The sequence below is a fragment of the Callithrix jacchus genome, chromosome 18 (assembly GCF_049354715.1).
Source record: "Callithrix jacchus isolate 240 chromosome 18, calJac240_pri, whole genome shotgun sequence".
Taxonomy (NCBI): Eukaryota; Metazoa; Chordata; class Mammalia; order Primates; family Cebidae; genus Callithrix; species Callithrix jacchus.
In genome coordinates this window covers 32665538-32685198 of record NC_133519.1, presented here as the reverse complement: position 1 = coordinate 32685198, position 19661 = coordinate 32665538, and the positions used below count along the sequence as shown (strand labels likewise).

The following is a 19661-nucleotide window of genomic DNA, read 5'->3' as shown; positions in this document are numbered from 1 at the left end:
CATGGCTCTTCAAGAAATTCCATTGGTACTAGATTTGGTGAGCTGTCAAGCTCTGATTGTTGAGTGATGGCAATGGGTAACACTGGTCTTAAGAGTTGCACCAGGTCCTTTCAGTAGCCCTGAGATAACCAGCAGCCAGTTTCAGCAGCCAGGCTTACAGAGAATTATATCTTGGGAGAAATGTTTTGTACCCTGAGTGCTTTTCCCCCAGGCCTGTTGACTCTGTTTTAGTTGAGTATGACAAGAATGACCCAATTTGTGTTATTAATTTTTACATTTTACAAATTGTTTACAACTTGATTTTTTAACTTAACAGTTTATTCTTAAGGCTTTCTGTGTCCGTGAAGGTATGTGTGTCTGATTCTTTTTAATAGCTATATGGTATTACAGTTTATTATATTATAAATTTACAGTTGACCCTTGAACAGTACAGGTCTGAACTACACAGGTCAGCTTACGCAGATGTTTTTCCATTTATCATTTACTACCATAAAATAACACAAATCTATTATCAAAAGTTAAAATTTATCAAAACTTAACACACAGAGACTATACATGGTACCATGCAGTTGAGAGAAATGTAAACAAATGTAAAGATGCAGTGTTAAATCATAACTGCATAAAATTAACTATGGTACATGCTGTAGTATTATTAGGTTGGTGCAAAAGTAATTGCAGTTTTTGCATTATTTTCAAAATATACAGTATAATACAATAATTTCATAGCCGTTTCCTGTTGCTATTACTGTGAACTCAGGTGTTGCAAGGCCTTGTGATACTAACCATCCCTGCTTGAGCAATTTGTCCCTCCAGAAAGTAAATTGTATTTCTCAGTAAAAAGTGATCTCTTGAGGTGCCTCCATATTTTTTCATCATCTTTAATGCAGTACTGTAAACCCATAAAAAGTGCCACTAGTGATGCTGGAAGTGCTTCCAAGAATTCCTTGATACATATTGTAAATTGAGATCTGCAACTGCAATTACCTGTCATTTCAGACAGATGATTCATCTTGGAAATAGACAGTGTTAATACATATGACATACAAAATATGCTAATCAGCTGTTTTTATTGGTAAGGCTTCAGTCAGCAGTAGGCTATTAGTAGTTAAGTTTTTGGAGACTCAAATGTTATACTTGGATTTTAGACCACATGGGGGTTGGCACCCCAGCCCCCATGTTGTTCAGAGGTCAAGTATTTTGCTGTTCGCCACATAATGCACACTTGCTTCATTTCAGTTTTCGCTATATAAAAGTTTTTTTCTTTTTTTTTTGGAAAGTGAAAGCAAGTTTATTAAGAAAGTAAAGGAATAAAGAATGGCTACTCCATTGGCCAAGCAACCCCAAAGGCTCCTATTGGCCAATTTTTTGGCCATTTCTTGATTATATGCTAAACAAGGGGTAGATTATTTCCATTTTGGGAAAGGGTTGGGCAATTCCCAGAACTAAGGGTTCCTCCCCTTTGTAGACCATAAAGGGTAACTTCCTGATGTTGCCGGTATTTGTAAACTGTCATGGAGCTGGTGGGAGTGTCTTTTATCATGCTAATGAATTATCATTAGTGTGGATAATGAGCAGTGAGGACAACCAGAAGTGACTTTTGCAACCATCTTGGTTTTGGTGCGTTTTGGCCAGCTTCTCTACTGCATGCTGTTTTATCAGCAAGGTCTTTGTGACCTGTGTCTTGTGCTGACCTCCCATCTCATCCTGTGACTTAGAATGCCTAACCTCCTGGGAATGCAGCCCAGTAGGTCTAGGCCTCATTCTACCCAGCCCCTTTTCAAGATGGAGTCTTCTGGTTAAAACACCTCTGACATATTTTCCCTCTCCTTTTTATAAGGGAATCCTTAATCCTAAGGGTTGTAGAGGGACAAAGAGACATCTTTTGTAACTTTTTCAGGCTGAATAGGGGTGATGATATTCCTGTCTATTAGGATCTTTTATTTGGGGTAGAGAAATTAGTCAGAAAGTGTCAGTATGATGAGGGCCATTCATAACTCTCAGTTCTAAAAAAAAGATATCTGGAAGATTAATAAGGTCAGTTTAATACACTCAGTAAGCTTATCTTGTATTCCTACAGCGAGTACAACAGCAGTATATTCCATACCAGTAAAACAAAATAACTAAAATTATCCCAAGTGAACTAAATAAGAAGGCTTTCCATGAACTGCTGGAAACCAAGCTGATTCCAATATGGGCCCAGAATTAGAATACTGATCCAGATTTTCACATTACCTATCCCTCTTGTTTCTTCTGAGCAGCAGCCAGAGATCACTGGTTGGTTGACAGGAATAAGCAGGGTTAGTTTAAATTGCAGAAAAAACTCAAAAACAACTGATGAGAAAAACACTCAAAAACACCTAATAACAGGTATACCATAGTTTCTGAAGTATATTTTATTTCTCTCCAGTCTCCCATTTTTACTGAAGACTGATGTAAGACTGATTTGCTTTTTTATTCTTGGCATGATTATCTGTTTAAAGTGCAGCAAGAATAATTATTTTCTACTTCGGATTTTTAAAATTGGCTTTGATGGAACTCTGTTTCGTAAGGAAACGCTGATAAAGACTTTTTAAAATATGAGTTGGATACATTACTGTCCTCTTGAGGTCACAAGATAACTTGGAGCTTCTGGACCTGTCAGAAAGTGACATTATTTACTTACCACAGGCCAGGAACCCTGTACAGGACCTGCATAAACAAGGTATGAAGCAAGTGTTCCCAAGGGGCTTTTGGTGGCTTTATAAGTCAAGTTTGATTCCTTAAAGGAAAGCACACTATTCCAGCCAAAGCCTTCGTAAAATAACCAGTTTCTCCAGTTGTGTCCATTTGCATGGCACTTATTCAAATAACTATATTGCCATAAGTTAAAAATATTCACAAACAGGTTCCAAATTCTGGAGAAATCAGAAATACGCTTCAAATTTGATTCATGGGGATATACTTTACACAAATGTTAAAAGCTGCAAACAGCTCAAAAGAAGTTTTCTTGTCTCTGAAAAGTAAAAGGATCAGCAACATTTCAAGCAAAAAGTCAAAAAGATTACTTCAGTCTTCTATTGGTTCAGTCCATGTAGTTAATACCTATCGTATTTGACATCCACTAACATTCCAGCTCTTCATGAGAGCCCTGAAAATTTCTTTCCTCTATTTTAATGTCACAGTAACCAAAGTTTCAGAAACCTGCCTTCAAGAGCACCTGTCAAAGTCTTATAACTGTTAAAAAAAAATCACCTTTTAAAGAGGATTAAAACAAGACTATTTGTCTGAGGATGACAAAATGCCTTAGGGTAGCCTGTGTTAAAGCCATAATTGACTGGGGATTTTGGTTACTTCTGTGGCATATAACAATTTTATATAACAATCATAATGTACTCTAAGTCATATTAGAATTATAGTTGTTTCCCATAATTTTGGAACACATTACAATAACATATTTATACAAATATAGCCCAAAGAAAGCCAAACATCATTTTATATTTGACAATGCTTCCTGTATGATTTTTATATTGAAAAACCCAAGTTTCACCATTGCACTAGTGTCCTATTAATGTTAATCCCAATGCTTAATGAAACTGTATAGACAATTCTAAATCTATCTAATCTTAATCAGTATAACCATAAAGTAAGATTCTCATAAACCATTTACAACTCTTTATAATTTTTGTGAAAGAGTAGATTATTGCTCTCAGGAAACCCTGTTGTGAATTTTTTCTAGTGTTCAATTTATGGAAAAACTGAATAATGCCCCTTTAACTTTAGCCAATATGTTCGCACACAGAATTTTTTTTTACAAGATTAATTTTCCCCAGTTATTGTACAACTTGCTCAAATGCATTATCCTATTTAACTGAAAACAATCCATTAACCTTTCAATTTAGGTCAAAAATCCATATACTCATTCTTTCTTATAATCTTTTACCAAAAACACATTTCACTTTCCTTATACACCTTTGATATAAAATTTTCTTCAGAAGTCTTCAGTTACTTGGTACAATATTAACTCTTAACAACTTTTACTTTTGGGTGAAAACCTTGGTAAGTAAGGAATTTTAATTACATCCTAGGTGTAGAGTCTAGGACACCAAACAGAAGTGCAGACAGGTCTGACTCTTTATCGCATAGCTAGGGGGAATGGCTAACACCACATGTCCCTAGGCCTTACCTAGAATCTGCTCCAAAGTAAGTTAAACAGTTTTTAAAAATCAGAGAAGCAGTTTCTGACCTTAAAGCATTTAGCAATCATTTTGAAGATATTTTTATTTTACCAGTAATCTTTAAAACTGTATTTCCCAGTGATTACTTAAGTCCTGTGAACTAAAAGGCTTTTTACTTTTCTGACAAAATATTTAAGTGTTCATTATTTTTAAGCCAGCTATCAAAGCTTTTTTATATTACACAACATGTATAAATACACAGAAGAAGAGATCCAGTAGTTGTAAGATTTTTCATTTGCCGTTTTTTGTTTTGTTTTAAGACAGAGTCTTGCACTGTTGCCCATACTGGAGTACAATGGCATGATCTTAGCTCACTGCACCCTCCACTTCCTGGGTTCAAGTGATTCTCCTGCCTCAGCCTCCCAAGTAGCTGGGATCACAGGCATGAGCCACCACGCCTGGCTAATTTTTGTATTTTTAGTAGAGATAGGGTTTTGCCATGTTGGCCAGGCTGGTCTTGAACTCCTGACCTCAAGTGATCTGCCTGCCTCAGGCTCCCAAAGTACCAGGATTACAGACATGAGTCACTGTGCCTGGCTCATTTGCCAGTTTCTATACTGGCTTTAGGGTAGAGCCCTTGGAGGGACAGGGCCAGGAAAGCATGCAGTTTCTATAGCCCAATAAGCAGGCACAGCTGGAAGGCAAAATAATCCCCAAAAATAAAGTGTCCCGTTTGTATACTGGATCCTGGATTCCCAAAAGAGAAGCACTATAGAACAAGGCAGTGCAATGATTTTACCATGTATTTCATTGCAAAGCAACCCAAAGCCAATCAGCCCATTCTGTGATCAACCCGTCGTCACTCATGGGGGTCTTACCTGTCAGTGGGGCCTGGGGGAAGGGTGGGGATATCCCCTTCTAGGTGGCCAAAAGCATGCTTCTGATCCAAATGTGCCAAGATCCAAATATTCCTCCCATGCTATTATCTGCAAAAGTATATTTCCTACATAGTTATTATACACCAAAATTCTGTGAAGTAATTTCTCATAACCCCCAAAGTAAAAAACATCAGATAATGCAATGCAAAACAGAACAGAGCCTTAGATTTTGAGAGGGATCTATCCACTTTTAATTCTTGGGGTTCCATGGGGAAAACATAGGTTTTCACCAAAAAGGGATCTGTGGTGCCACCTCTGTTTTCCGATGGAGTCCCAAGCTATTAGAGATTGAATATCTGCTTTGAATTAAACTGACTTAACCACAGCACTTTTCAAAAAGTCCTTTTAAATCTCCTATTACTTGACTTCAGCCATGCCAAAGCGCCAATTTGCTGGCTTTTGAACATTACCAAAGGTAGCCTTCCAGGTGCTCAGAGAAAGAAAAATTCTAGACAGTTCATGGAGAAGAGAATCAACAAATGGTAAAGGTCACACAGATATCAACCAGAAAGTACTCATTCTCTTCGCCAGAACTGAACCCAGGCCGCCATTGTAAAATGGCAAAGCCTTAGCTGCTGAGCTCCAGCACTAGGCAGTTTCCATTGCTCTTTCCAGAAGGAGCCTGAAACAGCCAATTTTGAGCTTGCAAAGGCTCTAGATAATTTTAGAGCCAAGTATAAACAGGAACCCCCAAATTCCTGTTCTCTGGATGGTAAAGACAAAGAGGAAGTACTGCCATGTGGTTACAAGGTCAAGCTCCTAAGGACATTTTTCAACATGTGGTCTCTGGGCAAGATGAAAGAGTAGACAGTTGACCTGAGTAACAGAAAAGATAAAAAAGGCAAAGGAGTGAAAGGGAGAAAAGCATTGCCTGCAGCAGGGTGGGGAAGGTGAGGAGCTCCGGTAGGCCTGAGATAGACCCATCCATTGCAGTGACACTGATTCAGAAGTTCAGGCAGCACTTGTCTGTAGTGAAGGGACCTTTTTCAGCAGTCCCATCAGCTCAAGTTTCCCCTTTTAGGAAGGAAAAAAGCTCCCCGTGTCCCATGACTCTACATGTCTAATCCTGTCACTCACAGCCATCAGCAAGAGTGCAGGGCCGAGTAATCTGAAGAGAATAGCAGGTAACATCCTGCAGTGTCAAACCCATTCTTAGTCAAGAGAGACTTTACTGAAGGGGACCTCTAACCCCTTAAGTCTTAGGAACGACTCTGATTTTCCTGAGTTGGTCCTCAAACCCGACTTCAGTGAAGCATCCTTTCCTTTTATTAAGAAGGATCTTTAAAGCCAGTCTGTTTTAGGAGAGACTTTAACTTCCTTTAGTTAGGCCTCTACCCCAATCCTCTTCTTCACCTGGGTTCCCCACCACTTCCAAAAGTTGCCCAGTTGGTGCTGCCGTCTTATTTTTGGGGGGCTGGAGGTCTCAGTATTGTCACTTCAGTGTTTGTGAAGAAGCTGTTACTGGAAAGGGGTCCTGATCCAGACCCCAAAAGAGGGTTCTTGGATATTGTGCAAGAATTCAAAGTGAATCCATAGAGTAAAATGAAAGCAGGTTTCTCAAGGAAGTAAAGAAATAAAGAATGGCTACTCCATAGGCAGAGCAGTCAAAAATGTATTGCATACCTATGCTAGTATTTCTATAGAATATATTTCCAGAAATTGAATTGCTACTCAATTAAGGTGTTTTAACACTTCAGCTTTTAATAATAATGTATTACTTTATGCTCCCACCAATGGTAAAAGAAAGTGCTTGTTACCTTACTTCCTTACCAGTGCATGGATATTATCAGTCTTTTTAATCTTTGTTAATCAAATAACCCTCAGACCTCCCCCTTCCCCAAATATATGTAATTAGGTTGTAGTTTGGATATTTTTCAGTATTAGTTTATTTGCAGTTTGTTTTGTCTTTTTTTGTGAATGTGTTTTTATGTCTTTACCTGTTTTCTTTTATATATCATTCTTTCTTTGATTTGTAAGACCTTTTTCTTTGGACCATCTGTTAAATTGATCCCCATGTAACAAAGAACAATAAGGTATTGAAACTTTTTCACTTTCAGACCAACCAAGAAGGATCACCTCTTTAGCTTTCATAGGTTAAGATTTCTTTTCAGTAATGTAGAATTTAATTTAATACCTCTGTTATCATTTGTTACTTGCATCACACCTAATAATTCAAAGAAGAGTTATATTTATACTCTCTGTGTTTAAGAGGTCTTTTTTTTTTTTTTTTTTTTTTTTAGAAAATATGGTCTCATTCGTAATCTAAGCTAATTCTTTTCTTATGCTTTATTTCCCTTTTTTGGATCAGGATAATGCTGACTACAGATTATTTCAGAAAACACTCAAATTGTGTCGTTTTTTTGCTAACTCCCTTTTGCACTACACTAAGGTAAGGCTTTATTATACGTTACTTTATTTAATTGTAGTCCTCTCAAAAAACAAATTATTATACCCATTCCACAGAATAGAAAGCTCAAGCTCAGATAGCATATAACTTGATCAAATCACATATTTAGAAGCCAGTAAGGCTGGGATTTAAGTACAGGTGTGATTTCTCCATCATATATGGTTAGACTATGTCCTAGAAAGAAAAATAAATAGTTTTCATTGTATTATAAGATACAGGAAAAAGCTGATGGTCAATTGAAAATTTTTTAAAATTTCCTTGATAGAATTGATTTTTTTTTAAAAAGACACATCAGCATAGATAGGGAAAATTTTGCCTCCCTACACACACCAAGCAAATATCAGATGGGTAACTACCCATCAAGTGCCATTGGTACATTTCCCACAATGTGTCTTTGCCACTGGAATACAAACCCTGCAAGCTGCAGGGAATCCAGTGTAAGAAGCAGCCAGCTATCTTAAGTGGCAGCTGCCCAGAAAGACTAATTTGGATGGCAGTGTATCAGTAGCCAGGGTATCCGCTATGGAATTCTGACTAATAAACTCATTATTGGAAACCCTCATCTTTCCTCAAAACAGAAGAAGACAAGGTCAAAAATTCAACATGGACAGTAGTTTTCTAAAAACCGCTAACATCTTTTACTAATAATGTTTTGCTTACTGGCTGCTGTAAGTCTTCTCTGCTCATCTTTGCAAATAATCTGGCTTGACAACGCTTCTTTTTTTTTTTTTTTTTTTACCTGAGACAGAGTCTTGCTCTGTCACCCAGGCTGGAGTGCAATGGCCCAATCTCAGCTCACTGCAGTCTCTGCCTCCTGGGTTCAATGATTCTCCTGCCTCAGCTGCCTGAGTAGCTGGAATTACAGATGCCCATGACCACACCTGGCTAATTTTTGTATTTTTAGTAGAGATGGGGTTTCACCATGTTGGTCAGGCTGGTCTCAAACTCCTCATCAGGTGATCTGCCAGCCTTGGCCTCCCAAAGTTCTGGTATTACAAGTGTGAGCCACCGCTACCGGCCAAGTAGTTTTCTGTTTTACAGTTATCACTATTTTGATGACTACCAAATATGCAGGTCTCTAAAATTATGACACAGTTTTTAAAGTTTGTACATTGTGGTTACATAGAACAATGAGTCTTTCAGACTCATCCTCTTTTCATTCTCATGTTAAGAAGTTTTCTTAAATGGGGCACATTCAGGATTTGATTTTATTTTGCATGCCTTTGTGAGATTATATGTACTAAAAAGACACATTGTATGCAAAGAGTGAATAGAGTTGTTTTATTTTAGGAATTTCTTCCTTTCCTCTCTGATTCTTGCTGTACTTTGCACCAGCTTTATCTTCAGATACACAGGTAAGAAGAATGCCATATGATTATTAAGATTTAACAATGCCATCTATACCATGCAGTGTTTAAGTATCTACCATTTTACAATAAACATTAATTTTTCTTCATGTTTTGGTACATTTTTATCTGCTAGCTTGAAATAATTGGAAATAGATGCTTTTGAAGGATATATTCCACGTGAGTTATGGTTGTATTTGTAATTTACTAGTACCTTAGACAGGAGCGATAAATAATGGGGTGATAAAAATCAATGGTAAATATAAATATATACATATATATATATACACACACATATATATACACACACCTTATACATTTATATTTTATATTGGCATTTTAAAATCTGTTTTGATTCTTTGAAGTTTAAGTCACTTAGCCCCCATTTAAATTTAAATTTTGATACTTTAATTCACTTTACAGGATGGTCTTTTTTCTGAAACCATCTCAGAAGAAAAAGTGAATTACAGAAAAGTGTCTATTTAGATGGGGACTAACTGACTTCTGAAATTGGTAGTTACCTCCAAAGAGCCCTAAATTTTACACAAAGTTGAATTCATTTATCTGGCAATCCTGTTGCTGCTCCCTAATTCATTTAGTGACATAGACAACTTTTCCACACCTTTCCCTCCTCAAACTTCCTGTTCCCAATTCCTCATTGTCAATGACCTAATTTCCTGTGTCACTGAGGAAAAATGGAAGCAAGTAAGAGAGAGCTGCTGTGTATTTCCTCTAACATATCTAGTCTGTATATCTAGACCCATATGTTCATTCCCTCGCTCCCAGGAGTGAACTGTGCACCTAAGGCCAGCCTCTCCATTTGCGCATTGGATTTCAGCCTCTCTCACAGGCTCAGTGACCTTGCTTCAGGAATTATTTCCTTTCCCTCTTGCATCATCAATTTTTCCTCCATACTGGGTCACTCTCATGAGTGTACAAATATGCTGTTATTTTTCCCATCTTAACAATACAAAACAAAATCTCTTGACTCTACATCCTCCTACAAATACCCTCTCCTTTCTCTGCCTTTCTTTACAGCAAAATTTCTAGAAAGACTTGGCTATGCCCCTGTCTGAACTTTTTCTTTTATCTAGTCCAGTCAGGCTTTCTGCATCACCACTTCATCAAAATAGTTCTTGTTAAGGTCATTGGTGACCACTGCATTGTTGTATTCAGTAATCAGTTTTAATCCTTCTGTAACCTGTCAGTAGCACTTGATCCTCTCTTTTGAATGCTTTGTTCTGTTGGTTTCTAGGACATGTCTCCCTGTTGGTTCTCTTCTAGTTTTCCTTCTCAGCCTCCTTAGCAGGTTTCTCTTCTAAGTTGAATGTGTCCCAGCACTTATTCCTCAAGCCTGTTATCCATCTGTTATCATTTAGTCTGAAGACTTTAAATTTATATCTCTCTCTTTTAATGTCTACCAGTCAGGACATCTGTACTTAACTGTCCCAAATTGAAGTCTTGATTTCCATCTATATCATCCTTATACCCAACAAAATCTGCTCCTTTTGTAACTTTATTTCAGTTTAAGTGGCAACTTTATTCTTCAAAATTGATCAGGCCAAAAACCTTACCTCTTTAGCATATTCTGTCAATATTACCTTCAGTGTACACACATACACATACACATACACACATATATACACAAACTTCTCATCACCTGAACTGCTACCATCTGATCAAACCCACTATTTTCTTGCCTAGATTTTGCAAAAAGACTATCTACCTTTGCCTTCCTCTAGTTGGTTCTCCACACAGTTGCCAAAGTAAATGGCAAAAAGCATAAATCAGATCATGTGACTTCTGCTCAACCCCTCAAATGAATTGCATCAATAGAACTTCTTGTCTTTCCTTGTTTTATTTTTTTTCTCTGTAAGCACTGAATTAACCTCTGCTATATTATGTATTTACTTGTATACTTGTCTGTTAACTGTCTTCTTTCATTAGAATTGTAAACTCTATAAAGACAGTGACTTTGTATATTCTCTTTATTACTGTATCACCCATTTGTGGAACAGTGCATGGCATGTATACATAGGCACTTAGTAAACATTTGTCAAATAAAAAATGTATCATTTGACTGAAAAATAAATTCTTGCAATGATGCTCAGTAGATGTAATTCAAGTCTGGAATTTCATTACTATGTTTTATTTGTATATGTCTTTTATTTACTTATAATTTAATCCTCACAGTAACTCAGAATCAATGTCACAGATGAAACTGAGTCTCAGGGAAGTCAAATGAATGAACCAAAGTCATGTAACTAATGGACAGATTGATGCTTTTTCCATCACGCTACAAAAACATTAAGTGTTTATCTTAAGTGCATACTTTAAGATGCTGTTATCCTCTGCTGGACAGTTTTCTCATGTAGTGTCAAGTTTACAATTAATGTGGCAAAAAACACAGAGTACATATCTTGATTCATAGAAGTTTTGATTGAAGTTTAGTTTAAAACCCTGTTACTGAGACATTTTCATGAAAAAGTCTCTCCATTCCCCTTCAGTGTCAGTATATGGTTTATTTTTTGTCTTGCTTCTGAGAAACTAAGTATTAACTCATAGTAAATTCAGCATTCTACCTATTTTAAAACAACTTTTTTTGTGTGTGACAGAGTTTCACTCTACCGCCCAGTGCAGTGGTGTGGTCTTGGCTCACTGCAACCTCTGCCTTCCAGTTTCAAGTGATACTCCTGCCTCAGCCTCCCAAGTAGCTGGGATTACAGGCATGCACCACCACGTCCAGATAATTTTTGTATTTTTAGTAGAGATGGGGTTTTACCATGTTGGCCAGTTCCAAGTTGGTCTTGGAACTACTGACCTCAGGCGATCCGCCTGCCTTGACTTCCCAAAGTGCTGAGATTACAGGCATGAGCCACCGCACCCGGTTTAAAAACAACTTTTAATAGAAATAAGCTAGAATTTATCAGAAATAATCTTTTTAACATATATTTTTACTTTTGATTTAAGATTCAGATTTTTATAGTATTTTTAAGGATATCATTGTCAAAATGATATGAATGCCTCAAAGCGACACTAAAGATTTCTCTAAGATTATCAACTTCTCATTTTCAGAATTATAGCTATGTTTAGTTTAGAGGTCTTTATCCAATTCTGCTATCAGTTTAATATTTTGAATTTTGTTTTATAAAATGCACATTTATTTTTAAAAACTTATTTTTAATATATATTTGCTACTAGAGCATCAGTTTATAGTACTTACTCTACCTAAAATTAGTAGATAGCTATTAATGAATGAGTTTTTCTCTCTCCTTTTCCAGCAAGTTTCCTCCAAGCCTTTACGCTACCAGGATTTCCAAAGCACACCAAGAGGAAATAGCAGGTGCTTTCCTAGTGACACTGGATCCACTTATCAGTCAGCTACTCACATTTCAGCCTTTCGTGCAGGTGGTTTTGGACAGTAAATTAGGTAAGCTTCAAAACAGATTTAATGGTAAATCATCACCTATTATGACATGTTAGAGACATGGCTAGTGATTTCCCCTAGCCATTCTTTTTTACAATTTAAAAATTAAGTTTCTTTCACTTTCTTTTCTTGAAATGTATGTCTTATTTAAAAATTATTCCTGGTTGGGCACAGTGGATCACACCTGTAATCCCAGCACTTTGGGAGCTGAGGTGGGTAGATCACCTGAGGTCAGGAGTTCAAGACCAGCCTGACCAATATGGTGAAACCCCATCTCTACAAAAAATACAAAAATTAGCTGGGTGTGGTGGCCTGTACCTGTAGTCCCAGTTACTTGGGAGGCTGAGGCAGGAGAATCGCTTGTATCTGGGAAGTGGAGGTTGCAGTGAGCCCAGATTGCACCACTGCACTCTGGCCTGGATAACAGAATGAGGCTCTGTCTCAAAAAAAAATTATTCCTTTACATATTACGATCAGATTTCTGCTGAAGTAATGTGTTTTTATTACATGTAAGATCTGCCATGTGAACTACAGTTTCCACAATGTCTTCTCCTGGTTGTTGTCATGGATAAGCTGCCATCTCAGCCTGAAGAAGTGCAAACCCTATGGTGCACAGAAAGCCAGGTCTCAGAAACTACAACCAGGTAACAAACATGTTTTTATACAGTCATATGACCAATGGTAGAGAATGCTCTATTGTTTAGAATGGCCTTGAAATTTAGTTGTTTTTATTTTTTATCAGATATTTATGTTAATTGTTATGTAGCCCTCATATGTGTGTGTATATATATATATATACACACACATATATATTGCTATTTTATAAAAGTAGTAAATAGAAAATAGATAAGCCTATATTAGATGCTAAAATTATTTTAATATTTTAATTTTCAATATTGCTTAATGGTCAGTGTTATAAACATTGTAATAGAGTAGCTGTAAGTAGAAGCATTTAAAAATGAGCTCTGATAAATATAATGCCAGACACTATAAGGTATATCCTGGGCAGTTTTACTTGTAATCATCTTCCTTGCCAACACCACAGTCCAGGCTCTAGTGTCTTCTTGGATAACTATGTGCTCTAATTTTTCACCCCTTCCTCTATCCCATTCTGTGTACCATGATGAGGTTAGTCTCCCTAAACCTGTCTCTGAGCTTTCTATTCTGCTCAAAAACTGAAGCACAATATTAGAACTTCACAGGTTTGCATTTAAAGCTTGTCCCATACCATTGCCATCTTCTCCTTTTGCTCCTCATTCTTGTATTCATTTTCAACACATATTCCTTGCTTCTGTCATACTCCTTATTTATGTCTGTCTTTTACTCGTGCTTTTGTCTTCTTTACATACTTATAATTTGACAGTTTTGTTTTGTTTTGTTTTTTATTTTTTTGTTTGGAGTGGGTCTTGCTCTATCACTCAGCCTGGAGTGCATTGACATGACCATGGCTCACTGCAGCCTCAGCTTCCTGGGCTCAAGTGATTCTCCTACCTCAGCCTCCTAAGTAACTGGGACTACTGGTTTGTGCCAGCTGTCCTGGTTAATTTTTAAATTTTTTTCTAGGGATGAGGTCTCACCGTGTTGCCCAAGTTGATCTTGCAACTCCTGGTCTCAAGTGATCTTCCTGCCTTGGCTTCCCAAAATGCTGGGAATACAGGAGTGAGCCACTGCACCCAGCCCATAATTTGACCAGTTTTAATTTGTTTAAATCCTCTAGGTTTCTTCAACCATTTTAATCTTAAAATGACTCCTCCTTGTCTGCTACTTATTTTCTGTTTTCCCTATAATATCTAATGTAGCTATTTAAGTTTCAAGTTCCTTGAGGAACTTTATGTAACTCAGTACTAAGATAAACAGTTGGTAAATGCTGCAAAAAATGTCCAGGAAAATTCTTTAAGGAATTTCTTTGACAATGAATACATTTTCCTTTCATGTGTATGTAATCATACGTTGGAAACTATTGCTGATTATACCTCTTGAAACATTTTCTTAATCTTCCATGTAACATGTTATTATTATACTTGCTAATTAGTAAATGTTATTAACGTTGGATTCAATGTTCTCAATTTTTCTGCAGGATATCTCTACTCAAAGCCATTTTCTACAGTTTTGAGCAGTGTTCTGGTGAACTCTCTCTACCTGTTCATTTACAGGGAGTGAAGAGTAAGGGGCAAGCTGAGGTGGCTGTTACCTTGTATCAGCATGTTTGTGTTCATCTGTGTACATTTATTACTTCCTTTCATCCCTCACTGTTTGCTGAACTGGTAAGCATATTACTTACTGTGCTAAGCTAAGGGTTACACTTTTGCTTTCTCTTTATTGAAATTATGATTCATATACAGAAGAAAGTGTGGGAATACTTAACTTATATTCCTTTTGAATGAAACTTTGTTGTGTCCTGGAAAATGATAATCCTAGATTCCTATATCATTTAGACGTAATAGTTGGCTAAAATATTTCAGAAAACATTTTGGTGGGAGGTATGCAAAGACAATGTGAGAGGAGGAAAAATATGTAGTACTTAAGTAAGTTTCAAAATAGTTTGTAGTACCAGGTTTCCTATAGATCTCAGACATAATGTAGATTTTTAAAAGAATAGAATTCGATTCAAAAAGAGGTTAAGGACTTTGATACTTGTAAAATCTGAAATTTCAGGATCAGTAGCATTTCAGATATCTAATATGTATTAAATGTTGTATGTGAGTAGTCAAAGGCAGAGGAGTATAAGCATATATGTATTCATGTTATTTTAAATATTTCAGGCTACTTAGAGAATCTTTATGGATCCTAGTGATTGAGTTACCACGTTAAAAACCATGTTGAACTCTCCATAGCACAGCACCGTGCTTAATGTATAGTTGGTTCTCAATAAATATTGAGGGAATGGCAGTGTCCTTTCAGATATTAGAAAGTAGAACTTTCCCACGGAGGATCTGTTATTTGGATTCTGATAGTGCTTTCTTGTTTTATTTTGAGAAATATAATATTGTTACTTATTGTGACCTTTAGTATTTAAATAATTTAAATTTTCCGTTTTTGTTTAGGATGTTGCTCTGCTGGATGCTGTACTTGATACTAATATGATCACCTCTTTGTTAGCTATGGATGCATGGTGCTTCCTTGCTCGGTACAACATATTTGCTTTGCTTTTCTTTGGATTGGTTATTAGTAGTGACTCATAAGTTTATAGAAAAACTGTGTTTTAGTAATCCTTTAATAATTCTCAAAACACTTTTATTTCATATTATAGCATTAAATTAGGAAATAAGTTCTCTCCTTTCTTTGGTTCAAGCCAATAGATGAGTACTGTTTAGAGAGTTTTGTATATTGTAATATTATTTGGTCATGGAAATCATGGCAGGTTTTTTGTTTTTTTGTTTTTTTTTCTGAGACAGAGTCTCGCTATGTCTGGAGTACAGTGGCACAATCTCAGCTCACTGCAACCTGTGCCTCCCAGTTCTAGCGATTCTCCTGCCTCAACCTCCTGAGAAGCTGGGATTACAGGTGCCCACCACATCCAGCTAATTTTTGTATTTTTATTAGAGACGGGGTTTCACCATGTTGGTCAGGTTGGTCTTGAGCTCCTGACCTCAAGTTATCCACCCACCTTGGCCTCCCAAAGTGCTGGGATTACAGGTGTGAGCCACTACACCTGGCAGTGGTAGTTTTTAATGTCCTCATCAGAATATTTAATGCTTTATGCAGGTTTATCTCCTTGTGTTTCTGAGTAACTATATAAACCCAATTGCCTTCTCTTTATGTTGCAGATATGGGACTGCTGAACTTTGTGCACACCATGTCACCTTAGTGGCTCAACTGGTGCGTAGAATTACAAGGCCTAAAATACCCACTTTCTATGAATTTCCTTTGGGGATATGATAATCTAAGAATGTGAATATCAACGGGAGAAACAACACAGTAGCAAAATTGTTTTGACAGTCTTTGTTCTATATTAATGCTGATTTTTCTTTTTTTTTTTTTTTGAGACGAAGTTTTGCTCTTGTTACCCAGGCTGGAGTGCAATGGTGCGATCTTGGCTCACTGCAACCTCCGCCTCCTGGGTTCAGGCAATTCTCCTGCCTCAGCCTCCCGAGTAGCTGGGATTACAAGCATGCGGCACCATGCCCAGCTAATTTTTTTTGTGTTTTTAGTAGTGACGGGGTTTCACCATGTTGACCAGGATGGTCTCGATCTCTTGACCTTGTGATCCACCCGCCTCAGCCTCCCAAAGTGCTGGGATTACAGGCGTGAGCCACCGCGCCTGGCCCAATGCTGATGTTTTTAAGAAGGATGTACTAAAAAACTGTTATTGTGAAACTGGGGATGTTCTCTCATATTCTCAGAATTTTATATAGTTTCACTAGCTGTTTTGGGAAAGAAAGACTGGGTTAATTGAGAATTCATTGAAAATTGAATGCAAAGTAGAAAATAAGAGCGACTTATAATTGATGGCCGAGAGGTCTCTCTCTTTCTCTCTCTATGACTTAAACAAGTTGATTCTTGATTTTGTTGTATTTATTTAAGCCAGGATGATTTGGGAGGAACTGAGTTTGACAGTGGTAGATGTTTTTTAGCGAAAGAAGTCATGTTTTACGAACGGATACAAGAGAGAAAATGGTTTAATAATGATTTCATCTTTTTAACATTAACATTTTTTGCTTTTAAATTCTGAGGTGTTTGATGTGTTCCATATAAAATGATTATGACCTGTTTGTTATGTATTTTTGTTCCTGGCCTTTAAGATCTTATGTGGGCCATACATCTTTTGTTTTCTAAGAGTCTTATTGTATTGTATATTTCTTGGTTTACCTTTTAAGGATTTTGTAGATCAAATCCAGTGAGGTGTGTAATAACCTGAACAGCAGACATGACATCTGTGTCCCCATGGCTGATGATCTGGATTATCACTTACCCACTTACTAAATCCTTAACATATCTTTCACAAAGCAGATAAAGCATGATTTTTATGTTACGTGTTTTACGTCTCAGGTTTCCTTTAAATGAAAGCTTTCTTAGTGCAGTATGGTGTAGGAATGGATTTTTTCTAGTTCATTATGATAGAAATGACAGTGCATTATGATAGGAATTGATACAATTGAGTTTATGTCTTTTTGTTGTGGTGGTGTTTTTCTTTGAGACAGGGTCTCCTTCTGTCACCCAGGCTGGAATTCAACAGTATGCGATCATAGTTCACTACAGCCTCAAACTTCTGGGTGCAAATGGTCCTCCTGCCTCAGCCTCCTGAATATCTTGGACTACAGGCATGCACCACTCTGCCCGGCTAATTTTTAAAACATTTTGTGGATATGGGGTTCTTGCTATGTTGCCCAGGCTAGTCTCAAACTCCTGGGCTTAAGCAGTCCTCCCACCTTGGCCCCCCCAGAGTGCTGGGATTACAGTTGTGAACCACCACACCCAGCGCCTATAAAGTATTTTAATGAACCTTCTGTCTTGTAGAGTTCTATCTACCTCTCTATTATTGTAGTTAGATCTTAAAAAGTTCCATGAATTGTCTTTGAGTAGGAGGACTGACATACCAAGTTATCATCAAAATGATAATTAGAAATTGAAATTGCAGTGTTATTTTTAAATATGTCAAAATTTCAGTCTCATTCTAAAAGTAATTTAGATTCATTGAAGATAATTAAATAAAAGCCCCAAATTAAAAGTCAGTATTACCTATAATCTTCTCCCCTAGAAAGAGCTGCTATTAATATGTTGGCATATTCTCTTTTTGTAAAAATTCTGATTCTAAATTAATTAATATCTCCTCTCTCTCTGTCATGTTTTTTTCCAGATAAAATCATGCCCTGGAGAATGTTATCAACTCATCAACCTATCAATACTATTGAAGCGTCTCTTTTTCTTCATGGCCCCACTCCATCAGGCAAGGAAGGATATCATCTTTGTCATTGTCTATGAAGCTGCTCAGAATTGAATTCGGACTCCTTTGATGGCGTTTTTCCATTTTTAAAAATTTATTTTATTTTTTTGAGACAGTCTCGCTTTGTCACCCAGGCTGGAGTGCAGTGGCTCCATCATAGCTCACTGCAGCCTCAACTTCCCGGGCTCAAGCAATCCTCCCACCTCAGTCTCCTGAGTAGCTGGGACTACAGGCATACACCACTACTCCTGCCTAATAAAAAAAATTTTTTTGTAGCGACTGTCTCACTCTGTTGCCTCGGCAGTCTCAAACTCCTGGGCTCAAGTGGTCCTCCCACCTCTGCCTTCCAAAGTGCTGAGGTTGCAGGCGTGAGCCCCTGTGCCTGGCCTCACCTCCATTTATTTTATGTTGCGTGATCTAAGCATAAATTTTTGATATGATAATTGCTTGTTGTTTTCAGCTGGGTATAGATTTTGATGTCCTTGCTTCAAGTTACGGATAGTTATTCTAATTCCATCTTCCTGAAATAGATCTTTCCCCTTGTTTTTCATATATATTTGAGATACATGAAATTAAATGGTTCTATATCCCCTACCCACCCCCCCGCTTTTTTTTTTTTGAGACAGAGTTTTGCGCTTGTTACCCAGACTGGAGTGCAATGGCACGATCTCGGCTCACGGCAACCTCCGCCTCCTGGGTTCAGGCAATTCTCCTGCCTCAGCCTCCTGAGTAGCTGAGATTACAGGCACGCGCCACCATGCCCAGCAAATTTTTGTATTTTTAGTAGAGACGGGGTTTCACCATGTTGACCAGGATGGTCTCGATCTCTTGACCTCGTGATCCACCCGCCCTGGCCTCCCAAAGTGCTGGGATTACAGGCTTGAGCCACTGCGCCCGGCCTACCATACCCCTTTTATTTTGAAGAGCTAGAATATTATTTTTGCTCTTAATGATGTCTCATATTTTCAAAGTGAGTAAGTTGAACTTATAGGGGAAAATTGCAAGTACGATTTGTGACTAAGGCCTTAGTTGTTTGCTTTTGTGAGGAAAACAAGTTTTGCCATGATAGGAGAGATTCTCTACTTACGTTAACCTGTATGGCCTAGTGCAGTCCCTCAGACTGGTCATATCGAAACTCTTGTAGGAGCTCTTTTAAAAATACAGGTTCCTGGTTTCTAATCTGCAGATGGGTGAGTATGGAGGCGTGGGTATGAAGTAAGGATCAACAATTTGTTTTTGTTGGTACTGTCATTAAGTTCTTACATGAGTCAGACCTGGATCTAAGCTTGGGAACCACTAGGTTAGTGAAGAGGATTAGACTTTAAGGTCCTATGGTCCTTGGTTTGAATCCTGGTGTACTGTGACCTTAGGCAAGTCATCCTTTCTGAACTTCAGCTTTCTTGTCTACAAAGTAGAAGATATGTATAATTATTTTGGAAAAGTTTGTAAAGACTTGGAAATAATACATGCAAAACAACATAGTACTAGCTTTAAGAGGGTGTTCA

General features: G+C 37.4%; 2 protein-coding genes across 17 annotated transcripts in view; one reads left to right on the top strand and one right to left on the bottom strand.

The window, feature by feature from the left end:
- Positions 1-19661, top strand: part of FIRRM (FIGNL1 interacting regulator of recombination and mitosis) — a 69290-nt gene that overhangs the window by 24319 nt on the left and 25310 nt on the right. For 9 of the 10 annotated variants that reach the window (XR_013529550.1, XM_078356298.1, XM_035279915.3 and 6 more), the window contains 8 exons: positions 7401-7481; positions 8790-8854; positions 12127-12275; positions 12787-12916; positions 14350-14536; positions 15317-15399; positions 16040-16091; positions 18070-18159. Coding sequence is in view for 8 of the 10 variants with exons in the window: in XM_078356298.1 (XP_078212424.1) it covers positions 7401-7481; positions 8790-8854; positions 12127-12275; positions 12787-12916; positions 14350-14536; positions 15317-15399; positions 16040-16091; positions 18070-18159 (837 nt within the window). In the remaining 2 variants the exon portion in view is untranslated. Of the gene's footprint in view, positions 1-7400; positions 7482-8789; positions 8855-12126; positions 12276-12786; positions 12917-14349; positions 14537-15316; positions 15400-16039; positions 16092-18069; positions 18160-19661 lie in introns of those variants that run through there. The other variant, XR_013529551.1, reaches the window with a different exon arrangement.
- SCYL3 (SCY1 like pseudokinase 3) overlaps positions 2021-19661 on the bottom strand; it is an 86032-nt gene continuing 68391 nt past the window's right edge. For 4 of the 7 annotated variants that reach the window (XR_008477649.2, XR_008477652.2, XR_013529552.1 and 1 more), the window contains 2 exons: positions 5033-5140; positions 2021-2271 (listed from right to left, as the gene is read on the bottom strand). The gene's annotated coding sequence lies outside the window, so the exon portion shown is untranslated. Of the gene's footprint in view, positions 5141-19661 lie in introns of all 7 variants that reach the window. The other 3 variants (XM_054247482.2, XM_078356302.1, XM_078356329.1) reach the window with 1 other exon arrangement.